General features: G+C 56.0%; 2 protein-coding genes across 8 annotated transcripts in view; one reads left to right on the top strand and one right to left on the bottom strand.

Moving 5' to 3' along the window:
• THRA (thyroid hormone receptor alpha) overlaps positions 1-4,950 on the bottom strand; it is a 20,225-nt gene extending 15,275 nt beyond the window's left edge. Inside the window, exons 1-3 of the mRNA XM_017869282.1 lie at positions 4,583-4,950; positions 2,194-2,261; positions 1,141-1,241 (exon numbers count right to left, since the gene is read on the bottom strand). Coding sequence (XP_017724771.1) covers positions 1,141-1,241; positions 2,194-2,261; positions 4,583-4,635 — 222 coding nt within the window. The 5' untranslated portion in view covers positions 4,636-4,950. The remainder of the gene's footprint in view (positions 1-1,140; positions 1,242-2,193; positions 2,262-4,582) is intronic.
• MED24 (mediator complex subunit 24) overlaps positions 4,083-15,684 on the top strand; it is a 57,171-nt gene continuing 45,569 nt past the window's right edge. For 2 of the 7 annotated variants that reach the window (XM_017869273.1, XM_017869272.1), the window contains exon 1: positions 4,093-4,267. In XM_017869273.1, the coding sequence (XP_017724762.1) occupies positions 4,210-4,267 (58 nt within the window). In that variant the 5' untranslated portion in view covers positions 4,093-4,209. Of the gene's footprint in view, positions 4,268-15,684 lie in introns of all 7 variants that reach the window. The other 5 variants (XR_001884926.1, XM_017869277.1, XM_017869271.1 and 2 more) reach the window with 5 other exon arrangements.

Here is a 15,684-nt window from a genome sequence, read left to right as displayed (position 1 = left end):
AAAAAAAAAAAAAAAAGGATGAAGCCTGGGAATCTGCATTTTAACTAGTAGGGGCAGATGGTCCACGAACCACATTTTGAATAACACTGATGTTTGCTGATGCTTGTTTCAAGTTGTGTCTCTCTCTGACAGGCTGTGAGCAGCTTGAAGGCAGGGTATGTACTACACTCTCACACCTAATAACACACTGAATGAATGGGTGATGGCTGGCATTTTTTATTAAATGCTTCTTATGGGCGTGGCACTGTTTTATTTTTTATATTTTGTTGTTTTATTTTGAGACAGAATCTTGCTCTGTCACCCAGCCTGGAGTGCAGTGGCACCACCACCATTCAATGCAGCCCTGACTTTCTGGGTTCAAGCAATCCTCCCACCTCAGCCTCCTGAGCGGCTGGGACCACAGGCATGTGGCACCACACCCAGCTAACTTCTTTAATTTTGGAGAGTCAGGGTCTCACTGTGTTGGCCAGACTGGTCTCAAACTCAGGGGATCAAGGGATGCTCCCACCTTGGCCTCCCTCCCAAAGGGCTGGGATTTTAGGCAAGAGCCACAGCACCCGGTGGCACTGTTTTCAACACTTCAAGTGAATTATTTCATTCTCCCAACAATGCTATAAGGTAGAGAGAATGATTATCCCCATTTTATAGATGAAGAAACTGAAACTAAGGCTCAAAGAAGTTAGGCAATTTTCCTGTGAGTGGCAGAGGAGGAGTTATGAATGAGCAAATGAATGAATAAGAGAAGAGAAAATAGCCAGGCACGGTGGCTCACTCCTGTAATCCCAGCACTTTGGGAGGCCAAGACGGGTGGATCACCTGAGGTTAGGAGTTTGAGACTGGCCTGGCTAACGTTGGTGAAACCCCATCTCTACTAAAAATACAAAAAAATTAGCTGGGTGTGGTGGTGCATGCCTGTAATCTCAGCTACTCGGGAGGCCAAGGTAGGGGAATCGCCTGAACCCAAAGGCGGAGGTTGCAGTGAGCCGAGATGGCGCCACTGTACTCTAGCCTGGGCAATGAGAATGAGACTCCGTCTCAGGAAAAAAAAAAAGTGACGACCTAACAGGTTGTCTTTAGGTGACACAGGGAGTAAGACAGGGGCTCAGGTGGCAGGGGAGGGGCAGGAGGTAGCTTCCATACCTTGCAGCCCTCACAAGTGATACAGCGGTAGTGATAACCAGTTGCTTTGTCCCCACACACGACACACTGCTCGTCTTTGTCCAGGTAACTAGGGATATACCCTGGGAGGAAGGAAAGGATGGAGGAAGGCAGGCATGGCTTGAAGTCCCAGCAGAGGGGCTCTCACACTTTTCCCCATCCCTCAACTTTTTGTTTCTGGCCCCTCTCCTAGCCCAGCCTCCCTGGTAGAATCCTAGAGAGACGGGAGGTGAACCTGTCCATCCTCTGCCCTAAGAGTATGAAGAATCTCAGTTCTTCTGACTGCCCACTCAGGGCTTTCTTCTTGCTCTATCTACAAGGCAGAGGATGGTGGAGAGGGAAAACTAAATCTCAGCAGCTCACTGGGGATAACACAGCCCCTCAGTCCTTCAGCTCAGGCCCTGATTCTGGTGGGGCCTCAGATGAGAGTACTAGGGGGAGGGAAGAGGCCTTCCTGACCTAATCCACCCTCAAAAGCTGGGCACATCCATCATCACCTTTCTCATCCCCAGACAAGTCCATCCCAAGCCCTCTAGAAAGTTCCCTCCAGGAGACACAGGAACTACTGTTCCACATCCAGGTCCAGAGGGAGCCCTGGCTGGGTTCGGTGGGGTCGGGGGCGTGGAGAAGCGCGCAGCCTGGCTGGTCGTGGGGTGGGGCGTGGAGAAGCCGCACCTGGCGGGTTCGGATGGGGTCGGAGGGCCGTGGAAGCGCGCAGCCTGGCTGGGTTCGGTGGGTCGGTGCGTGGTAGAAGCGCGCATCCTGCTGGGTTCCGTGTGGGGTCGGCGTGGAGAAGCGCGCAGGAACAGTGCCTGGCTTTGGGTTCGGTGGGGTCGGGGCGGGAGAAGCCGCGCAGCTGGCTGGGTTCGGGGGTCGGGGGCGGGAGAAGCGCTGCCAGCCCCTGGCTGGGGTTCGGTGGTAGGGCGTTGGAGAAGAGCCCAGCTCTGGTTCGGGGGGGTCGGGGGGCGTGGAGAGCGCCGCAGGGCTGCTGGGTTCGGTGGGGTCGGGGGCCGGGAGAAAGCGCGCAGCCCTCACCTGACATGCTGGTTTTCAGGGGACATTGGCCGTTCTTTCTTTTTCGCTTTCCATCTGGTGACCTGGCACTGGATGGGCAAAGTGGGCAGAATCACAGAGCAGCCTTCGGGTAGCCCCTTTCTCATCCGAGAGGCTTACACAATCCCCCCCAGGCCTGATTCTTTCCATTTTGTGTCCTCATTCCACCTCCCACCCCCAGGGTCAGCTGACAATGCTTAAAAGGGTCCAGCTATCTGGAACTTGCAGGGGAGAGAGATAAGGGGCTTGGCTGTGGCACAAGCATGTTCTAGAGCCCCAACACACCCACCAGAAGACCTGAAGCACCCATAATCCGCAGGACATCCTCATCTTTCAGTACACAACAAATACGCTGGAAGAATTCTCAGGATATGCTTAAAGCTATGTAACCTTTAGAACACACACATACATATGCAACATAACACTGGCGCAGATGAATAACCATGCAGCTTTCACTATAAACCCATGGATGGTGAGTATGCACCAGGGCTGACATATCTGTGAAATTTTCAGGGCATTCTTAAATGTGCTATACAACCTCTAGGATATGGCCCTGTGTTACACAACACTCTGCACAGGCACCTCATAAAACCACCCTCATCCCGCCAGTGTGCACATGTTGCTTGAGCTCCAGGTCATACACACATGCTAAATAACCCACAGCAATAGAAAACACTAGAGTCACCCTCTGCACAGCCTCCATTTAACAGAGCAGCAAACTGAGACCCTACTTGTGCCTGGTGACACCATGAGCTGGAGTCAGAGCCAGGACTGAGCCCCCCGTGCAAGGTATTATTAGCAACCCTCAGCCACTGCACATATATGTTGCCAGGCTCTCCACATACATGTTACATAACCTCAGTGCACACAGGTTACATAAACCCTCTACATGCATGCAAGGATTGTATAAGCTCCCGCACCCACCCTGTGTGTGGCATGTTGCAGGCCCCTTCCTCCTGGAGCCGGATGCAGCTCCCAACACACTGACACAGTGACCTTGGCCAGGGTCACAGTCACAGACAGCTCTGTGCTCCACGCCCCCTGGGGATTACTCCCGTCTACTTCCTACGAGGCTGAAAGGTCAGGTCTCCCTCACGCCTTCCAGAGGGTTGGGTGCAGGGGAACTCAGGCCACCTAGGTCCCAGTTGAGCTGGCAGCTTCAGGAGTTACCACCAGACTCACAGCCTCTGAGTGCAGTCCTAGAGATAGCCACAAGGTGGCGCATAGACATGGGGGAGGGGAAGGCAATGGGGGAGGGGCTGCAGTCTTAGGGGACTACGAACTGGCATTCCTGCCTTTCTCCAAGCCTTAGGAGCAGACTCTTGCAGACCCACAGAAGCCTAAGCTGGGAGACACAGGGGCTGCAAGTGACAGCCACACAGCTACAGGCCAGATCGTCCTCAGAGTCCTTCCTGGGGTGAGGCTTTGGGGGAGGGGGGCTATCCCATGCCCTGCCCAGCTGTGAGTTCCATCTACTTCCTCTACCCTCCAGGGACCCAGTTGTGGGCCTTAGGGCTTTGCCTGGCCAGGCCTCTGGCTTCCTGGCTCGGGATCTGATCTCCTAGGAAACAGCCACACTGCTCCCCGGAGCACCCCTACCCCTACCCTCTCCTTGGCCATAGGCACAGGCTGTACCCAGCTCCCACGGCACCGTGCCAACTGGGACAAAGCTCTGTGCCACTTGGAGCTGATGGAAAAGGCAGAGACCCTCTGGGCTCCTCCAGGGCAATGCAGATCATAGGTAACCATCCCTTGGTGTATGTGCAAGGCTGACACCTTACCCACGTGGAAGCAAAACCGTCATGGTTTTGCACTTTCTGGGAGGAGCCCCATCGCAGTGCCCGCCCTTGGCCATGAACAAGGAAGAGCTTGTGGGGCTCCCAATAGATTCCAAATATAAGCATGGGCTGTGACCAATAGTTACTGGTGCATGTGCCCTGAAATGTCATACTACGTGAACCGCAGCCTGTGGACAACGCACTTGTGGTCAGATAGTAAATGGGCTGGCAGGGAGAGGAGGAAAATGGCAAGGCTGTTTGGATCCCACATGCTCAAGGTGAGTGCAGCAATGGTGGAGGGGATGTTGGGGGCATCTGAGATTGCCCAGCACTGTCTAGGGAAGGACCCCTTATGTGCTCCCTGTAATTACTCTGCTCTGTATCACTCCCCACTTCAAAATGAGCATCTCTCAATCCAAGTGCCTGTCATATCTGAACTTGACCTCATCTGCCAGACAGAGGTAGGCAGAAGGCTTGCTGGCCTCATGTCCATCCCACAGAGGTGCTTAACGGCGGTGCCTAAAGGACAGTTCAGCCAGGTGCCCATGCCTGCTGCTTAGGAGCTGGCATGACCTAATTGCTGAACCCATTACCTGTTCTCCTCTGGGTCCGACCCACACTCCACCTTGCTTGGCTTCTGTTCCATTCACTTCAATTCCATCCAGGATGCCCTCCAGCACGCCAAGAGACTGGGGTGGGCACACTGGCCCCCCCGGCACACCCACAGGCCACCCACCCCCTGCCACCCAGGCCCTAGGGCACAGCACCCATGATACCCGCCTCAGCACTTGGCCTTTCACACCATGCCCTGAGCCCCCAGGGGGGCGGGCGGTGGGAGGGGCCAGGGAGTGGCAGGTGGGAGGGCTGGGGCAAGCTGGGTCTGTGGGTCCCGGGCTGTGGGCTGGGTGAGTAGCTTTGGAGTCTTGTCCTGTCCAGAGATCCCTGTGGGCAGAAGAGAGAGGCAGGGGTAAGAAGGTGTCACGGTGGGAAGGTGGGTAGGATCCCTCTGGTGGTAACATTTGGGGCTTTGGGGACCCATAACAAGATAGCAGGGGGCAGGAAGGGCAGGCGCAGAGAGGGGACCAGGATAATCCCTTAGATCACAGGTACAGCAGGCGAGATCAGAGATCCTCCTCCTAAGCCCCAGACATGGGAAGGAATGGAGGGAGAGAATGAGATCACTCACGTACTAGGTAATATGTCTCAGTCTTCATATTCAGACAAATGCCTGGCCCTTAATGAGCATCTATTAAACACTAGCTATTGTTACCACCCCTCTAGACAAGTTTTCCTGAAATTTCTCTGTATTATAGGGGTAAGAGGGGACCAGAGGCAAGCAGTTTTGAGCACAGGCGGGGTGGGACATAGAGCAGCACACAGTGAGCGTGAATCCCCATCTTTGTGCCTTAATAGAGAGAAATGTTGAAAGCTGTGGGGAACTGACCTCCCATGCTGCCGGCCAAGTTCTGATCCCCAGCTCTGGCCCCTCAGGGACTCCAGAGCTTCCCACACAAGCTCTTGAATCCCAATTCCCAGGCCGAGAACCAGACTTCTCAGTTGGTTTAGCTGAGCTGCTATCAACCAGGATAGCAAGGGAGAAAGGAAAGGAAACTAACACATGTTAACTGGAGAGATAATCTGTGCCATCCAGCGTGGGCAGGAGAACTTCACAGATGAGGAAACTGAGTCTCAGAAAGTTTGATCATTCACTCAAGTTCACACAGCTCGTAAGCAGGTGGCTGTCGGATAAGCCTCATGGCCTGGCCCTAATGCTAGCCTTGTTCTGCTACCTGGAGTCCAGGGCACTGCCAAGCTGGGCCCACCATTCCCACCTCCCACAGCATTGCACCTCTGACCCTGGGCTGTAGACCTGTGGCTTACTGTCTGTGTGCACACAGGCAGGTATGGAAGGTAGGAGGGGGACAAAGGGTACAGCTCCCCGACATATGACCTCAACCTCTGTCACGTGGCTGCTGCATATGAGACCTCACCCCTAGGCCCCCTGGCCCCAACCCCAGGAGCTGATAAGGAGCCAGGGTGGGAAGAGAGGCGGGGAGATAAGTCAGCAGATTGGGCAGGGCCAGCAGCAGGATGGGGCCTCTGCACCCAGGCAAGCCGGTGGTGTGGACAGCATGGGCATTGCACAGAAAAGTGGTCCGTTCTGCCTCTGATACCCACCCCAGACCAGGACTGGGCACTGGGGGCTGGACAGGAGACTGGGGTGGGGGGGCGTGAGCAGGGAGCCTTAGCCCAGGGAGCCATCAAGAAAGTAGGTCAAGTTTTTCTTGGCTTGTGGAGAAATTCCTGTTATAAATTTATAATGGCGTAGCCAGCCCTAAGGGGTGGAGGTTGGGGAGGAGAAGGAGTGGGTGGGGAAGCCCAGGGGCTGGGCACTGGGGCCTAATGCTCTCAGCCAGACAGTGAGGGGCAGGGGGCGAGGGCCGCTGCAGGGGTTGGGCTGCACAATAGAGGATGATCTTCTGACTCCACATCCAGCCAGGCTGCCTGCATACGTCTGTCTGTCTGTGTCTGAATGTCTCTCTCTCTCTGGGTCTGGGTGTCTCTGTCTCCCCCCCAGGCTGTGCCTCGGTGCTTGGCACACCCTGGCTGTGGTGCTGCCCCCGCCTGTCTCCTGCCCGCCTGGCACACTGCCACCACTTGTTTACAGAAGCTGGAAAAATCCACTCGCCAGCCGGAGGCCCAAGCGCCCCCGGGGAGGGGAGGAGGCAGGCACAGGAGTGGGCATGCTGAGAGGGGCAGCCCCGGGTAGCAGGCCCTGGGGGTAGCCGAGGAGGACCAGTGTGTGCAGGAATGAGCATTGGCTGCTGTGGGCCGGGCTGGGCAGGGAACACCAGCAGCAACCACATGGCATGGGCAGCTCCTGCTCCAGGCCAGGGCTCCTGAGGGCCCCCTCCCCCAGGCCCCTGCCACTTACCAGTTGCTACATTGCAGAACTGGGGCAGTGCCAACCTAAGCCACCATGTTTATTTCCCCTTCCCTCTCTCCTGCCCAGCCTTATCTCCAAATGTGTCTGGGTACTGCCAAGGGCCTGCACGTGCCCGCTGGGGGGAGGGGCAGGCTTGCTCTCTGCCCTACCCCTCTGTTGAACTGAATGGTGCCCTGGTGCTGGTCAGCACAGCCTAGGCTACAGTCAGCCCCTGGTAGTGGGCAGAGGAGCAAGGTGCTGCCCTTGTCTGCCTCGGGCACCCTCACTGGGTACCCAGCAAGAGGCTGGAACCCCTGGGGACTCCTTGGCATCTCTCCAGGGACACACTTGGGCCTTTGGGGTGATACCGAGGCGAGGCAGAGGGCCCAGCACGCGGGAAGACACACATCGGGGAGACATACACCACGTGAGCCTGTGTTAGCAGTGGGCAGAAAAAGGTCAGCGGGTAAGGGGCATGGGGCAGGGGTACCCACAATGAAGGGCAGCCTCTCTCCCCTCCTCCAGAGTCCAGCTTAACTCCTCAAACTCCTTCCCAGCACCTCCTCTGCAGAGGTGAGGGAGGCCCCACCCCAAGGAGGCTGAGGGGGCGGAGCTATGGGGTTCTGTGCCCAGGCTGGACAGCAGGACAGCAAGACCCACCTGTCGGCTGGCCTGGCCACCCACTCCCTCCTTGTGAGATGAGAGCTGCTGGGTGGCAGTGTAGGCAAAGTGCCTGCGGAGGGGGAAGCATTTCATTAAGCTTAAGTGCTTCTGCCATAGGGGGACAGGGACACAGGGCCAATGCAGCATCCACAGGCGCCCCGCCAGGTTCCCACTGCCGGGCCGTCCCACTTTGCAGTCCTGTGGATCTGAGGACACCCCCAAAGGACTCCTGGGGCTGCCAGAGGGGAGTTTCTGTCCCCAGGATCTAACCCCCAACACTATTTGCATTAACCCTCCTGCATATCTGCTCTGGGCTTTGGCCCCACCTTTCTGGGGCCCCTGAACTTTGTCCTTAGTGCTCTGAAGAAAGCCCAGCCCTCCTTGCCAGCTACAGGGACAGTACAGGCAGGGTGGCTGAGAAAAGGGTAGAAAGACGAGAGGAGGGGTAAAAAGGCTGGTGGGGGAAAGAAGGAAGAAGAGAGGAGGGGGAAGAACAAAGAAATGGGACAGGGCTGGGGTAGAGCTAGGGGTGACAAGGCAGTAGAGGGAGAGGAAGAAAGGGGAGCTAGAGATGGGGGATGGGGAGAAGGGATGAGGTAGAAAGGAGGACAGATAAAGGGAGGAGAGACACATGAAAGAGGGGAGACAAAGAGAGAAAGGTAACAAAGAAAGATGGGTGGGGGGGCTTCATACCCTAAGTCCCACCCCATGCAGGCTGGGGGGAGGGGGGCGTAGGAATGGTTTCCACGGTGACAGCTGGTTGTTGGTGGCCTGGCATGTGGGCTATTAATAGTGCTGTGGGTAGGTTCACACCTCCCTCTCCCCTTCCCCTCTGCCTGCTGCTAGGGTGGGGGGAGATCCCTCCCCCACCACCCACTCCTGATCACCCAGCCTCCCACCATGGGAGCCAGGAATGGCGATGCTGAGGGGCCAGGGTGGCCGCTGTGGCCCAGACACATAAATGGGCATGCATGGGCACAGGCGTCTGTGGGTAGCACTGCCCCCCTTGCCAACATGGGCATCACGGGCAGCCACCCACACCAAGGGCCCCTGGGAGTCTGTGGTGGTGGCAGTGCTGCAGCAGCGACACGTGCCCCCACGATGAGGGGCAGAGGCCTCTCTAGGACTGAGACTCCCTCTCCTTTCCCATACCCCCGTTCTATTCTCAGGTATGGATTGGGCAGGGCTGCCCCACCCAACTCTCTGTTATCCTAGTGCCAGGAAGGAGAGGAGGAGTGAAGGCGGGAAGGAAGGTACTATTTGGCAGGTGTGATGTGGCAGAGGAGTACACACAGACTCAGGGCCCCAGCCTGGCAGGCATGGGGGAGACGGGAGGAAGGGAGGCAGCACCCCTTGGTGAGCTCTCACCGGGCCCCCAGGAGACAGGTCTGGAGCTGGGGGGCAGTGACTCATCACCTAGCCACTGTGGGACCTTACAGGCTAGAGAAAGGGAGATGGGGTGGGGATCCTCATAAGGGGGAGACTGGTTACTTAAACAAAGGATCCTCCCCACCCCACCCCAAAAGAATATAACAGGAAACCCCCCTGCAGGTCAGAGACAGAAAGACATAAACAGCAGCCTTGACTTGGGCCAGATGCCCAGTATTAACATCAAAGACTGTGCTTCCCACCCGGCTCCCCCACAGCCTCACCCACCTGCTGCTCTCCTCTCCCTCCTCCTGCCTGGACCAGCTCCAGCCAGGCATCAAGGTGGGTGCCCAGGTCTGGAGGTCTCGTCCCAGGCCACATCCATCCCCCATGACCACTGGTGGGTGGTCATGCCCACACGCATACTGGAGAACTCAGCCCCTCCTTATCAGCCCATAGAACTTCACGCCCCCCTGCCCAATTCCCCTCAGGAGCGGAGGCAGGAGATCCAAGTAGCCAAGAAAGCAGAAGCAGGAGCACCCCCAAGCTGGGCAAGGCACATTCTCCCCACCCTCCCCCAGCAGCCAGTGGGTAACTGGAGCTGGGAGCTGGGGCAGCTGAATGCTAGAGGCATGAATGTCACGGGGCCAAGGCACTTGCTGCAGATGGCACCATGGGCACAAGGCTTGGGGTCCTCCCTCCTCACTCCCTCATCTAAGGCAGTAGAGGAAGTTGCCTGCAAGCCTTGAGGAGCAAGGCCCAGGAGGGGAGGGAATGGTGGAGAGGGAAAGAAAGGCAGGGATGTTCTCCCAGGCACCCCAGAGGCAGGAGCTAGCCCCTACCCAAGCAGAACTGGCAGAGGCAGAGAGAGAGAGACAGAGACAGAGATAGAGACACAGGGAGAGAAAGCGAGGAGGGAGGGAATAGGAAGGAGGAAGGGGGAGGGAAGAGAGAAAGATTGAGTGTGTGTGTGTGAGAGAGAGAGAGGGAGGGAGAGAAGGAGGGAGAGAGAGGGGGGAGGGGGAAAGAGGGACAGGGAAGAGGAAGGGAGGGAGAGAGAGAGGGAGGGAGGGAGAGAGAGAGGGAGGGGGAGAGAGAGAGAGGGAGAGGGAGGGAGAGAGTGCGCGCGTGAATGCAGCTGAGTCTCCGGCACACACACGGACACGTGCAGACACACACACTCACCCCGCATGCGCAGAGCCACAGGGCTCTGGGTACCGTTCCAGGAGATATTCAGAGCCCTCCCCAGCCCACACATGCACAAAAACACTCTCACATGGATGCGTGCACAACACACCCACTCACTGATGTGTACAAAAATGCCGAAAGACACCAAAGCCTTGGTTCCCCTGTTCCCCACCCCTTGCCTGGTAAAAGAGAAAAAGAAACAGGCAGCTGGGGCTCTGGGAGCCAAGAGCAGATCTCTTCCTTAGAAGAGGAAGAGAGAAGGAGGAGGAGGTGGGCCAGGGGCTTGGTTCAATCATTCTGCTCTTAGCCACTGCTGAGGGGCATGGCTGTGCCTTTGGTACCAACCTTTAACGCCCACCCCCAAAACAGGGAAGCAAGGATAGTATTTCCTGCGCACCAGTAACACCCATCTTGCTTCCCTTGTCTACCCAGCAAACTTCTGACCCTCCCTCTGGACCACCTCACACAATGGCACACCAGAGTGAGGTCCCTATGACCCCAGCTTTGGCCTGCCAAATGACACCAAGGTGCAGCCACATGTGCTCCCACCACACACCAGCCCCAGATGCTTCAGTGAGAGACTGAGAACTGTCTCTGGTTCCAGGCAGCATATGTATGCCCCACCCTGGCATGTGCCAGGCTCTGGGAAGAAAGGAGAATCCACAGGCATTGCTCACCATGCCAGGATGCAACATGGATTGAACACAGGGGTCATCCCACCTTGTGTTATTTGCTCTCACCCTGAGTGAGACAGGAACCATTGTCTCTAGATAATGAAAACCTAGGCCCAAAGTCATACAACTAGTGAACGTCAAAAGCCAGGCCTCCCAACTCCCAGTCAGTGACATTCCCACCATGCTCATGCTTGCCTCCCTCCCCAAGAGACACAAAACTTCTCCAAAGTCCCCTAGACACCTTTACAGCAATGAGAACTAAAGTGGGGTTTTTCTTTGAGAGGATATGTGTGTGGGGGGGTCTCACTCTGTTTTTCAGGCTAGAGTTCAGTGGCACAATCACAGCTCACCGCAGCCTCGACCTTCCAGGTTTAAGTGATCCTCCAGCCTCAGCCTCCCAAGTAGCTGGTAACACAGGCATGCGCCACCACGCCTGGCTAATTTTTAAGTTTTTTTAGAGATGGGGTCTCACTATGTTGATCAGGCTGATCATGAACTACTGGCCTCAAGTGATCCTCCTGCCTTGGTCTCCCAAAATATCGGGATAACAGGCATGAGCCACTGCACCCGGCCGAGAACTAGAGTTGAGATTGGTTCCCACTCCAAAGGCTTCCCGTCACCCCTACAGGGTATCCTCCCATTGTCCTTGCTTCACCTTGAAGGGCAGGGCTAAATAAAAGGGGTTTGGAGGGGGGATCCTGATCACCAGACTCACAAAGGGAAAGAGGACAGATGCTGAATCTCAAAGTGCTGTGCCCACCACACTGGTCCTTACTCAGTGCCTCAATTTCTCTCTGCCACCACCTTTCACACTAAGTACCACTCCATGGGGGGGAGGGGAATCTGGTGCCTATCAGCCACGGCTGGGTCCTGGTTGACCAATGCTGGGCTCCCAGGAGGGAGGAAGGGCACCGCCTCCTCTTCGAGCCCACACATAAGAAAGAGAGGGGACAGCTTTCCCTTTTCTCTCTCTCCCACCCCCAGAGCTCAGACTCTGAACAGAGATGCAGTGATGCCCAGAGATTTATGCAGGTGCCCCTAGCTGGTGGGGTGTGTCCCAGGCTGAGGGGCCAAGGGCTCCTTGTAAGCTGAAGGGCGAGGGTGAAAGGAGGGTGGGGCAGAGGGGCCTGCCTTGGGCTCTTTCCCATACACTCATTCCAGGTTGCAAAAATTTGTCTGGGAGGAAAAGATGACATGAGGGTGAGAAGGCTGGAAATTGGAGACCCACTGCCCCAGGCCCCAGTCTCACTGATGTCTAGGAGATCCAATTCTCCACCAAGCTACTGTAAGAAATCTGGGAGACCCCAGGCCCACAGCTTCCTGCATCCATCACAACCGCTCACATATACAGTTTGTTATGAACTAGGCACTTTTAAAAACATTTTTCCTCAAAAAAGCTAAATGAGGTAGATATGATCATCCCCAATTTACAGATAAGGCAACAGGGAAGTTAAATCACTTGCTCAGAGTCACACAAGCAGCGAGTGACAGAGCTGGGATTCAGACCCAGGCAGTCCAGGTCAATCATGACCATCACCGCCGTCATCATCATCCCTGCTCTTGGCTGTGGCGGCATATCGCCTGCTTGAGAAGTAATGCCTTGTTCTTTCTTTTTTCTTTTCTTTTCTTTTCTTTTTTTTTTTTTTTGAGACAGAATCTCCCTCTGTTGCCCAGGCTGTAGTACGGTGGTACAATCTCAGCTCACTGCAACCTCCACCTCCCGGGTTCAAGCGATTCTCCTGCCTCAGTCTCCTGAGTAGCTGGGATTACAGGAGCCCGCCACCACGCCCAACTAATTTTGTATTTTTAGTAGAGATGGGGTTTCACCATCTTGGCCAGGCTGGTCTTGAACTCCTGACCTCAGGTGGTCCGCCTGCCTCAGCCTCCCAGCGTGCTGGGATTACAGGCGTGAGCCACTGCGCCCGGCCCAATGCCTTGTTCTTTCATCCAGCTATATGTTCCCTGAGACCAAGCCTCAGTCCTTCCCCTCTGTAGCTGCCCTGTGGGTTCTCTGCCAAGTGCCTCCACCTCCAAATAGGCCAAGGCTAGAGGGGGGCATGGCGAGAAGTGCTTGGTGCCCCTGGGCTCTGTGTCTCCTACCCCAGTTCCCCCTCCTCAAATTCCCTCTCCGGAAGAGGTACCCCTTCCAGGCTGGAACCTGCACTCATGGGTGGGAGGGCCTCGCTTAGCACACACTTAGTCTGGGCAGCTGTGCCCTCAGAACCAGGCCCTGAGGCTGGGCAAAGAGGACACAGCTGTTGGGCATCTCTGAGGTGGGCCTCAGCTGCCAGGGGTGTGGAGAAAGGCCATTGTGAGCCCTGCTGTGGACCCAACTCAGCAGGGTCCTGCCAGCTACCCCACTGCCCATGGAGGCGGTTCTTTTCCAGCTTGGGCCAGTGTGGGGGGGCTTGCTTAAGAACTGGCTTGCTTAAGAGCTGCTAGCTGGCTGCAGCCTGCACCCTGAGGGTGCCCACAGAACTGGTGTCTCCAGACATGCAGGCCCGAGGGGTCAGCATGGGCAGTGGCTGACCCCCCCCTTCCCCCATTCCCAGCCCCTAAAACTTGCTGGCCACAGCTGCAGCACTAAGGAAGTGCAGGAAGTCCTGAGCAGCCAGCTGAGCCCCCCGCCCCCCACCCCAACCTCAAGCTGACCCCAGAGGCTGCGCAGGGGGGGCAGATGGGCGGAGCTTGGGTATTAACAACTGGAAAAGTATGAAGAACATTGCTGCCAGTCCCCAGCTCTGAGACAAGGACAGGGGTAGACGGGGGGTAGCACAGGGTGAGAGAGAGTTACAGACTGGCAGAGAAAAAAGGAGAGAGAGAGGGAGAATCAGACACTGCAAGGCAGAGCAACAGAGAGAGAGAGACAGAGTTAGAGAGAAATTCCAAGTCAAAAATACACATCACTCATACAGACACTCGCCAGCCGATGGCCTCTTAAGGAAAGCTTCCAAGTTCGGACAGGAGGGTCCAGGTGGGAAAAAGGGCCAGACTCAAGGTGGGACGCAGGAACTCAGCTGGGGGTGACTGACTGTTCCCAAGAAAGGCCCAGGCAAACGACTCAGAGCAGGGGCAGTTAGATACCCCAGAGCTTTTAGGGTAGGGAGAAGAGCAGCTCTCCCCTCCCCCAGCAGTCAAGAGAATCCCAGCTTCTAGAAGTCACTGGATACTGCTTTGAGCCCATGACTCGGCCCTCTGGAACCCCCCTGAACCCACTGTCTTTGCTCTTGTTTCTCTGCCCCTCTAAAAGAAAGAAAGAGAAAAGAAAAAAAAAAGAAAGAAAGAAAAAAAAAAAAACAGCCCATTCCCGCACAGTGGCTGAGCCTAGAGGAAAAAGGGAGGAGGAAGCTGAAGGGGAAAAGTCTGTGATTGTGTGCATCTAAGTGTGTGCTTGGCTGCACAGGCTACAGTTGTGTGCATCTGGGGTTGTGTGGACACGACTGTTGGTGTGGACCTGCAACTGTGGGGACCTGGGCCTCATGAACTCGTTCTGTACCTTAGTTCAGGCGACCATGTGCAAATGAGTGCACCTGTGTCTGCAGGTTCCACAGTCAATCAACTCACAAGTATTTACAGAGCAGCCCTTGTGCTAGGTTCTGGGTGGCATCCAGAGCTCTTTAAGTGATTCTACCAGGTCTCTAAGAGCTCACTGTCTAGTAGGGTGGTATCTCAAGCGATAGAGACCAAGAACATGTCATTAGGAATGCAGGCTTTGCACCACTACGCAGGAACACCTTTTCATACAGCCAAATTTAATATTCTTGGTAGCAAGGGTTTTGTTGCCTGCAGAACCTCAGAGTTCCACAGTAAGAGTCCAGGAAAATACTTGTTGCTAAGTTGTGTATACATGTGTTGATGTGTAACTGTGTTTGCATCTGACTGAGTGACAGCGACTGTCACGGCAAGCAATGATGTCTGTGTGACTGGGCTCATGCGAGCACGTGTGTGCCTGTGAGTGACAGGGTCTTTTGTAATTGTGCGGCTGTGTGCAATTGCTCTGTGTGCATGCATGCATGTGACAGCGACTTTTTATGTGTGGGTGACAGCAACTCCTCCTTGCCCCAGTGTGTGACAGCATCTCCGTGTGACCCTGTGCGTGGGTGGGTATGTGCATGGGTCGGTCCCCATGCTCTTGGTCTCCCGTGGGTATATCCCACCCCTCTGAGCTCCACGGTGCAGCAGCAGCCTGCCTCTTCCCTTGTCCCCATGTGGGTGTGTCCAGTAGCTCCTGTCCTTGAGTCTGCCTGGGTGTCCCTGGGTGTGCATGTGGCTGTCTGTGTGTACATATCTCTGTGCCTGCATGTCACTTTTGCTTCCCCCCCTCATTTTGGACAACAGCCCCCTTCATCCCCTCCCCCTCCTGGAGCCAAAGGCAGCACTGAGGGGCAGGCTCCCACCTCACTGTCTTTCCTTCTGTGTCCCCCACCCCCACCCCTGGAACATGGTTCTTTCAATTGCCCCTGTCATCCCCCCAGGCCTTTCTTTCACGCTGGACAAGGGAGGGCCCCAGATGCAGAAGGGGCACCAGAGACACGTTGCAAGGGGAGGGAAACAAGGTGGGGTACACAAACAGGTCAATTTCTCCCCGTCCTCCCCAGCCAGCAACTCTCCTAATCATCTAGGCACCATCAAGTACACCCCCTCCACACACACATTCCCCTCAACAGCCGCGTTTTTGCAATTAGGAGTGTTGCAACCAGACAGCCATGCTCAACTGGGAGGCGGGTGAAGCGAGGGGGGGAACTTCCCTCTCCCAGGACCCATGCAAGCCCACCACCGCCACCGCATTCATACTGCCCTCCGCAGCTGGAGGCAGCTTTGCAAAGGCCACTCGGCCTCAGAGACCAGGGGTGGGGGCTGGGGGGGGGGGCAGGCC

This window comes from Rhinopithecus bieti, unplaced genomic scaffold (genome assembly GCF_001698545.2).
Source record: "Rhinopithecus bieti isolate Rb0 unplaced genomic scaffold, ASM169854v2 scaffold_5019, whole genome shotgun sequence".
Classification (NCBI taxonomy): Eukaryota; Metazoa; Chordata; class Mammalia; order Primates; family Cercopithecidae; genus Rhinopithecus; species Rhinopithecus bieti.
Note: the sequence above shows the minus strand (reverse complement) of the source record. Positions and strands in the feature narration are given on the sequence as shown.